Source organism: Oncorhynchus kisutch, linkage group LG24 (genome assembly GCF_002021735.2).
Source record: "Oncorhynchus kisutch isolate 150728-3 linkage group LG24, Okis_V2, whole genome shotgun sequence".
Lineage (NCBI taxonomy): Eukaryota > Metazoa > Chordata > Actinopteri > Salmoniformes > Salmonidae > Oncorhynchus > Oncorhynchus kisutch.
In genome coordinates this window covers 34,809,829-34,820,047 of record NC_034197.2, presented here as the reverse complement: position 1 = coordinate 34,820,047, position 10,219 = coordinate 34,809,829, and the positions used below count along the sequence as shown (strand labels likewise).

The 10,219-nt window shown below is 40.6% G+C and overlaps 1 protein-coding gene across 1 annotated transcript; it reads right to left on the bottom strand.

The window, feature by feature from the left end:
• Nucleotides 1-3,153: 3,153 nt before the first annotated feature.
• LOC116356904 (calcium/calmodulin-dependent protein kinase type 1B) lies at nt 3,154-4,078 on the bottom strand. Its single transcript, XM_074933787.1, is given in 5 exon segments — nt 3,154-3,256; nt 3,258-3,308; nt 3,483-3,557; nt 3,600-3,731; nt 4,002-4,078. Coding segments are annotated over 5 exon segments (438 nt in total).
• Between the last annotated feature and the right edge of the window lie 6,141 nt (nt 4,079-10,219).

Here is a 10,219-nt window from a genome sequence, read left to right as displayed (position 1 = left end):
CACATTTCCAGTTGGTCAGAAGTTAACATACACTCAATTAGTATTTGGTAGCATTGCCTTTAAATGGTTTAACTTGGGTCAAACGTTTGGGGTAGCCTACCAGAAGTTTCCCACAATACGTTGGGTGAATTTTGGCCCATTCCTCCTGACAGAGCTGGTGTAACTGAGTTAGGTTTGTAGGCCTCCTTACTCGCACACGTTTTTTCAGTTCTGCCCACAAATGTTCTATAGGATTTAGGTCAGGGCTTTGTGATGGCTACTCCAATACCTTGACTTTGTTGTCCTTAAGCCATTTTGCCACAACTTTGGAAGTATGCTTGGGGTCATTGTCCATTTGGAAGACCCATTTGCAACCAAGCTTTACATTCCTGATTGATGTCTTGGCATGTTGCTTCAATATATCCACATCATTTTCCTACTTCACGATGCCATCTATTTTGTGAAGTGCACCAGTCCCTCCTGCAGCAAAGAACCCCTAAAACATGATGCTGCCACCCCTGTGCTTCATGGTTGGGATGATGTTCTTCGGCTTGCAAGCATCCCCCTTTTCCCTCCAAACATAACGATGGTCATTATGGCCAAACAGTTCTATTTTTGCTTCATCAGACCAGAGGACATTTCTCCAAAAAGTCAGATCTTTGTCCCCATGTGCAGTTGCAAACCGTATTCTGGCTTTTTTATGGTGGTTTTGGAGAAGTGTCTTCTTCTTTGCTGAGCGGCCTTTCAGGTTATGTCGATATAGGACTCGATTTACAGTAGATACTTTTGTACCTGTTTCCTCCAGCATCTTCACAAGGTCCTTTGCTGTTGTTCTGGGATTGATTTGCACTTTTTGCACCAAAGTACGTTCCTCTCTAGGAGACAGAACGCGTCTCCTTCCTGAGCGGTATGATGGCTGCGTGATCCCATGGTGTTTATACTTGCGTACAATTGTTTGTACAGATGAACGTGGTACCATCAGGCATTTGGAAACTGCTCCCAAGGATAAACCAGACTTGTGGAGGTCTAGGCTGATTTCTTTAGATTTTTCCATGATGTCAAGCAAAGAGGCACTGAGTTTGAAGGTAGGACTTGAAATACATCCACAGGTACACCTCCAATTGACTCAAATTATGTCAATAAGCCTATGAAAAGCTTCTAAAGCCATGACATCATTTTCTGGAATTTTCCAAGCTGTTTAAAGGCACAGTCAACTTAGTGTATGTAAACTTCTGACCCACTGGAATTGTGATACAGTGAATTATAAGTGAAATAATCTGTCTGTAAACAAATTTACTTGATGTCATGCACAAAAAGTAGATGTCCTAACCGACTTGCCAAAACTATAGTTTGTTAACAAGAAATTTGGGGAGTGGTTGAAAAATGAGTTTTAATGACTCCAACCTAAATGTATGTAAACTTCTGACTGTAGATGATCACTCCCAGAGCCCATAAATCCACCACTTTGTCATAATATTTCTGCTGCAGAAGCTATGGGGCTGCACACAAAATTAAAGAGAGGGTTTATGTGTGAGGTTCAAACTGCTTTAATTCTACATGATGAGGGTTCAGATGAGATGTATGTATTTGCGGATCCTTTCTATTTATCTATCTATCTATCTATCCCTATCTATCTATCTATCCCTGTATCTATCTATCTATCTATCTATCTATCTATCTATCTATCTATCTATCTATCTATCTATCTATCTATCTATCTATCTATCTATCTATCTATCTATCTATCTATCTATCTATCTATCTATCTATCCCTGTATCTATCCCTGTATCTATCCCTGTATCTATCCCTCTATCTATCTATCTATCTATCTATCTATCTATCTATCTATCTATCTATCTATCTATCTATCTATCTATCTATCTATCTATCTATCTATCTATCTATCTATCTATCTATCCCTGTATCTATCCCTGTATCTATCCCTGTATCTATCCCTCTATCTATCTATCTATCTATCTATCTATCTATCTATCTATCTATCTATCTATCTATCTATCTATCTATCTATCTATCTATCTATCTATCTATCTATCTATCTATCTATCTATCTATCTATCTATCTATCTATCTATCTATCTATCTATCTATCTATCTATCTATCTATCCCTGTATCTATCTATCCCTGTATCTATCTATCCCTGTATCTATCTATCTATCTATCTATCTATCTATCTATCTATCTATCTATCTATCTATCTATCTATCTATCTATCTATCTATCTATCTATCTATCTATCTATCTATCTATCTATCTATCTATCTATCTATCTATCTATCTATCTATCTATCTATCTATCTATCTATCTATTTAACACTGCTGCCAAACTATAAAGCAGATCACCTTTGGGTCCATGCGTTAAATTATATTATTACAGCTGGAGGACAGTTGTACATTCAGGTCCCTGTGTAAAGTTGTTACGTTCCCCAGTTTCTGTGTTGTTGTGGGTTTGTATGTGTGTATTCTGGAAATGGCATCCTGGATTCCTCACGCAGCTGATTGGTCGGCCCCATCGCTGATTGGCACTCTGACCCCTCCCTCTGGTCAGGGGAAACAGCTGGCTCTTCAATTACCAACTCCTTCCAGAGCTTGATAAAAGCCAGTGCTCCTTTGTCAGAGAGAGAGCTTATTTTTATGTCCTGTGTTGATTGTTTTTGCGCTCAGTAAAAGTTTTGTCGATATTATTTTGTAGCTGCTCCTTCAGAGGTATGTGTATGTCAATAGGATATAGTGTTTTTTGTTAATGACATTTTTCACTTAAAGTATATTATTTTTCATTTATTCCCGGGGGGCGCACCTTGGGAGTGTTTAATCAAGAGGCCTACGGGCATACATGTGCGGACCACCCCCCTGTATTTTGGTTAGTGCGCGCCAGGTGGTGCTGAAAGTTAGGTAAGTAGTGGGAAGGCAGGTAACATGCTGTAGGAGAGGGGACTCTATAATGTGTACTTTCTTTGGTTCTGACCAGACCCTTTTCCCCACCTTCCCGTGTTAAGGAAGAATAAATTCCTTGTAAACGGTATTTTTCTCTGCCTCTTTCGTCCTTCCCCGCACCTACGACCACATACGTTTTCACTCCACGGGGAGTTGAGATGTAGCAGGGTGCTGCATTCCCTCCAAGAGGCGTACGTAGTAACATGTGATATTATAACAGCTAGAGGACAAGTTGTACATTCTGGTCCCTGTGCACGATACCCAGCTGGTGGAGTTATTGGACTGCTTCCAGAACCTGCAGTAGGACACGGCTGGCATCTCTCTGTGTAGCTCCCCCTCTCCAGAATACGGTCCAGGAACTTGCCTCCTGTAACACTATTGTGACACGCTTTTCATTTAGGGGTAAACACCGTAGCTCATTTATTATTTGACTCAACTTTTTTCTTGGTGCGGGGACATGCCTTCTATTGCAATGTGAAATATAAGATATGGGATGAACAGTCTTTAGATTACATAATTACTGGGTATCTAAAATTAAGATTCCACCACTGAGTCATAACAAGAGACAGTTTTGATGATGTCTGAAAGGTCTCTTCCATTGCCACCATGTTGGGATGGTTGATTCTGGTATTAAAGTGTTTTGTATTCGTTAAACATGACACTAACCTGCGGAGCGCTGCAATCTCATTCTCCAACATGCCCTCTTTTCCCTTTAGCACCCTCTTGCCGATACACTTGACAGCTACAAGTCTCAGGGTACGGCAGTGCTGAGCCACCCGCACCTCAGAAATGGATCCCCTGAAACACCCCAAAATATTATTAGTAACCATTCATACAGGCTCTGGTTCTCATTGCTTTATTTTGGAAAATAATTATTCAATCATCTGATCCCGTCTGACGTTTCGGGGGTTCCTCTGCTAAAGCATTTCATTACTTGATATCGGAAGAATGTGCCATGACAGCTGTTAACATCAAGGTAATGGCTCACAGAATTGTATGGCAACATACATTTGTAGTAAAGTGCAGTGTAAAGAAGCTTAGATCTGCTAAACTACAACAGACAGTCACTCTCCCAGCTTCTCTCTCAGATCAGATACTGTTGGGATGTCCTATCCTTTCTTCCTGAATTCCTTTACCAGAGGCATTTTCAATAGGCTTTGTACATTGGGAAAAGAGAAAAATATGCCGTTAATTCACCATTCAAATGAAAAGCAATACCAAGTTACACTGGTAAGTTGTTTCGCTAAACATAACCTGGCTATGTCACTGAACAATGCACACAACTTTCCATCACAATAACCACAACCTCTAGAATAAACAAATGTAAATCTTTACTATTATATTGACAGTAGCACATATTTTATATTCTAAAGTGTTTTGAGCTAATGTCTAACCAGCCAAATCCTTTTAAAAAGGTGTTCAACTGAAATGTTCGAGTATCAGTCATTCTAGTATTCATGAGATAATTCTGGAAGTAATCACACTCTTTATACTGCTGTGCAGGTTTCTGACAGCTGTACAGTCAACTCAGTCACTTGTCTGTACAAGGGATTCACTATTACATTTTCCAACCGTGGAGTAAACATTTTTAAAATGCAGAATTCAACTTCCCTTCAGGTGCATTTTGATTATATATTTTGATAGTGTTCAAAGGCTATATTAGCCCCAAATAGCATGGCAGGATGCCTTGGTCAAATATACCCTAATCCTAGCCCTCACATAAGAAATTACGATTCAAAGAAAGTGTCATGTATCTGGAAAGTCTGTGTCTATCTGGAAAGTGTTGTTTGGTTATAAATAATAATATGGTGCTGTTTACCTGTTGATTCTAGTGGTGGATAATTATTCTGTCAACGGTCTTCACGGTTTTTTCTCTCCATACAGATGTCACCACTCTCCTTAGCCTCTATGAGCTTTCATTGAAAATCAAACTCTTCTTTTTCTGAAGCATCCTTGTCCACCCTACCCACACTCTCCACACAAAAGCTGACTTTAAAAAAAAGGATAGAGCAGAAAGAAAGATAAAGAGAGCAAGGATGGAAACTGCCTCTCACAGTTATTCATTACATCCACTTCACAAGAACAAGCCATGTGCTAGCAGCTTACTGCCAAGAGGAACTACTCAGTTGAACATACCCTATGCAGAACATTTATTTGCATCTGGTACATTAAGTTTGGTAACACTGTTTGCACTTTGTCCAATTTGTTTTTTTATAATAAATGATCAGGGAGAAAGCAATGTGCACCAGTTTACTTGCAGGTTGTCTGAGCCTGTGAAGGGAGCACCACAGACCATTAGTTATAGTTACATGATGAAATCTGGCTTTTGTCTCTGCATCCTGCACTATCCTTCTATGGGCACAGGGTTATCCAGAGAATCGATCTAATCCACCTGGCACAAAGAACTCAAACAAACCTCTCGGGCTGAAGAGCAGTCTATACAACAGTCTGCATGCCTTTCACGACAGAGTAGCTGTTCAATAAAGGAAGATGCATTTACACAAAGGACATAGTCATGCCTTGGGAACAAAAATACAAACAAATAATTTAATTATTGTGCCTAGTCTATCTGAAATCAAATGATATACGTATACTATTATGAATATTATTTTAAATGAAATTACACTCCCTATTTATAATTTTAAATATGCTGTTCGACAAAGTAATTTCAAACTTCTAACTGCTGTGTAGAATTCAAATTGTCCTGAGTGATAACTGATAACATCCCATACTTTCCATGTAAATGTGAAGAATATTACAACATTTTCCCTCTGTGATGTTTGGACATTTAGCCACTAGGGAGAGACATTGTATCAACATGCTTCATGTTTTATGTACAACCTTTTAGAATGCAGAGGCTATCTGTAAACTCTTCATTATAACACAATCAGTTAAACTAGTACTAAAATCGGGTAAATTGGTACTAAAAGGCATCCTGAGTTGCAGACAGGTTTCCTCAAGATTTCCCCAATAGATTTGGATTGGAAATAAGGCTAGGGGTTAGGGTTACGGCTAGGGTTGAGCCAGGGCGTGGACATGAAACCAGGGTTGTGACATACCAAGGAGCCTGGATAGCAGCTACTGCTTTTTATATGGTCTCTGATGTTATTGTCTGTAATTTTGTGTCCCTGTTTTAACTAGAAAGACAGATCTTCTACCTGTAACACAAGAGCTGCTTCAGGCCCATTCTCTTTCTCCAGAGGACACTGGACATTCCTCATCAGGAAACGTAAACTTATCCCTTCACAATCAACCAGTTTACAGCAAATAGTTGACCTTACCTGTGCAGTGTGCAGATTTCAAATATCATAAAATATACTTAGACGGCAACTATACCTTTCCTGTCAACGGAGGAACTCTTAAAGTCCATCTGTCATCTCTGAAGACGATTAGGAGGTTAACAACAAACCATTCTCTCTGGCTAAACGTGTGAGCCATCATGATGGGGGTGTATGTATTGGCAGTGGCACTCACAGCAACGAAGAATACTATCTGTTTATATATTTTATACCACATATGCAATTAAGCCAATTATTATTTTCATAGAATATCATACCAACTTAATATTTTCAAGTGAGCCTGTCAGAGAACTGAGAAGAAAAAAAAATGAAGGAAAAAAAAAAGATTTGTGGATCTACTGTCTTTCTCTAACCATAATATCAATAATCAGTCACCATGTTCACTGCCACATACAGTAGAGAACATACTGTACATGATGGGGATGATGTGTCGGTTATGATTTGAACACTACACACATTTACAGTACTACCTCTGTCATTTTATGAACATGTTAGATTTAAAAAAAGAGGAGAACATCGTGAGTCAGTGGCATGGCTATTTCCAAAGAGCCATAAAAGAAGAGGCCGTAACCTTTTCATGGCAGCTGCTCCTAAGTCACGGGTTCTATTCAGGACTAAACTTAGAGCAAAACATGTAAGAGTTACCATAGCAGTACCCCCACCTTGCCTTGGCATGGCTACCACGTTACCTCACACATCGTGGCTCTGACAAAGACATCCGGGCAACTCCCCACATATCTGTGTTTCAGCACGTTGGCAGTCCAATACACTTTCAACAACGGAGTGTGAGAATTACAAGCAGGAAATCACATACCGTAGTTGTAATCTCTCCTGTTACAATCTTAATCGAGGACAAGAGGTGGTGAAATGCATTATAAGGGTTGCTATGCGCAGTGAACATTTCAAAGAATCGTTCAAACGTTCATGTGATGGCAGAGGCTTGACTGCCAACAAACTGAAACGTCAGGTTCAAGAATTAAACCCACTGTACCATATACAATGATCCTGTGCTCATGGAGAAGACAGAATAAAAACATGCTTCTGAAGCACTTCATAATGACCTGATGATCGAGTGAAGCCAGAGACAGTTAAGTGAGATGGAGACAGTTTCATGGCTTGCTCTCTGTTATTAAACGGTTATGTTTCAACACTGACAACCTGTTTGTGGCACGCTCAATTACAATAATATACAAATAAACTATATCCATGTATCTGTATGGCAGTAATAAAGTGGGGTCTGAAATTATTGACACCCTTGATAAAGATGATCATAAATGACTGTATAAAATAAATCATTCAAATACTGAGCTATATTGTATAATAAAAAACCTTGGGAAATTATATTATATTATAGATCAAAATCCAAAGTAACAGTCAGCATCTGGTGTGGCCACCAGCTGCATTAAGTACTGCAGTGCATCTCCTCCTCATGGACTGCACCAGATTTGCCAGTTCTTGCTGTGAGATGTTACCCCACTCTTCCACCAAGGCACCTGCAAGTTCCCAGACATTTCTGGGGGGAATGGCCCTAGACCTCACCCTCCGATCCAACAGGTCCCAGACGTGCTCAGTGGGATTGACGTGCCCAGACTCTTCGCTGGCCATGGCAGAACACTTCGCTGGCCATTGCAGGAAATCACGCACAGAACGAGCAGTATGGCTGGTGGCATTGTCATACTGGAGGGTCATGTCAGGATGAGCCTGCAGGAAGGGTACCACATGAGGGAGGAGGATGTCTTCCCTGTAACGCACAGCGCTGAGATTGTCGGCAATGACAACAAGCCTCGGTGTAACGCTCATTCCTTCGACAGTAAATGCGAATCCGACCATCACCCCTGGTGAGACAAAACCACAACTCGTCAGTGAAGAGCACTTTTTGCCAGTCCTGTCTGGTCCAGCGACAGTGGGTTTGTGCCTATAGGCGACATTGTTGCCAGTGATGTCTGGTGAGGACCTGCCTTACAACAGGCCTATAAGCCCTCATTCCAGCCTCTCTCAGCCTATTACGGACAGTCTGAGCACTGATGGAGGGATTGTGCGTTCCTGGTGTAACTCGGGCAGTTGATATTGCCATTCTGTACCTGTCCCGCAGGTGTGATGTTCAGATGTACCGATCCTGTGCAGGTGTTGTTACACGTGGTCTGCCACTGCGAGGACGATCAGCTGTCCGTCCTGTCTCCCTGTAGCGCTGTCTTCGGTGTCTCACAGTACGGACATTGCAATTTATTGCCCTGGCCACATCTGCAGTCCTCATGTCTCCTTGCAGCATGCCTAAGGCCCATTCACGCAGATGAGCAGGGACCCTGGGAATCTTTCTTTTGGTGTTTTTTACCCCAAAAGAAAAACAGTCAGTAGAAAGGCCTCTTTAGTGTCCTAAGTTTTCATAACTGTGACCTTAATTGCCTACCATCTGTAAGCTGTTAGTGTCTTAACAACCGTTCCACAGGTGCATGTTCATTAATTGTTTATGATTCATTGAACAAGCATGGGAAACAGTGCTTAAATCCTTTACAATGAAGATCAGTGAAGTTATTTGGATTTTTACTAATTATCTTTGAAAGACAGGGTCCTGAAAAAGGTATGTTTCTTTTTTTGCTGAATTTATTTGTTCAGAACTTTTGAAATGTACAGCGATATAATTCAGAACAAGGGTCGTTTTCCTATAGTGTTCTCCCTGTACACCAAGTCAGAACAGTAGGATAAATAAAGGGGGCATATAAGCAGACAATGAAAGCTCTTACAATATTCGATGATGACATTTCTTTAAAACAAGCTATAGGCTACATGTGCACCACCAAGTCAGAGCAGTAGGCTAAGTTATGAGGGGAAAAGGGACCAAATTATTAGGGTGAGGCACATGGGCTACTAACATCTTACTACACAACATACACTTAGTATTACTTTTTTAACTACAGTATACATATCTCTCTGGAATATTACATCATTATGCAGCAGCATACAATACATGTTTTGGACTCACCTTGTTGTGCTGTGCTCACTTGACTTGGAAGGTGGTGCACATTTTGTCATCAAACTGTGTAATCAAAGTCTGGCATTCTCTGGATTTATGGTGCTTTCCAGACAAATGGGAAATGGAAAAACACAAGGTAAAATCATGACATCAGTGATCTTCAGGTTGGAGCTCTAGAAAGATGCCCGAGTTCCCAACTTGCAATTCTGAGTTGGATGAACGTTCAAAGTGTATTTTCCCAGTCGGAGCATGTTTTTTTTCAGAGTTCCCAGTTGTCTGGAACTCACTGAAGTCTGAGATTTCCCAGTTCCGAGTTTCCAGTTGTTTTGAACGATGCAGAAGTCATGCTGTCTTGACAGCATGGCCAATGTTGAATGTTTATCCTTTTAAGCTTGGAAAAGAGACCCTTAAATTAAACCCAGACTTGGACCACACACCCACTCCACTGAATAGCAGGCTAGTGATTGCTTTGCAATGCTTGCAGTTAGCCACTGATTCCTTCCAAATCAACTGGTTGTGTAATGTTTATGTCTAATGGCCAATGAGCATCGATACGTTTTATCTATAATTTCTCTTCATTATTTCTCTTCATATGACAAGGATTGAAAAGGATTTGCCAGTCGGTTGTCTCCTTGATTCATGATGATGACTGCTAACTTGCAAGCTAAGATTTTGAAGGTATGATGTTGGCATGATCAGTCCAATCAAAACGACCATAGATATAATGTGATTTGACATCATTTTATCTGTGGCCAATAACCTTGAGCCTTTTTGGATGGGCACTTCTAATGTAACTATATGGCAGCACCCATTGGGCTTGAATTTTTTTAGCTTTCCCCATAGATTTTGTGGTTACGTAGTGTCCCCATGAGTGACAGAACACTGAGACAATCACGGTGCACCTAGAAAACATTACCAACCCCTACGTGCCATATTTTCTGCTGGCTGCCCCACCACCACAGAAAGCACTGAGCTAGGCTGAAACAGATGCATTTTGGAGATGCCTTACTCAAGAA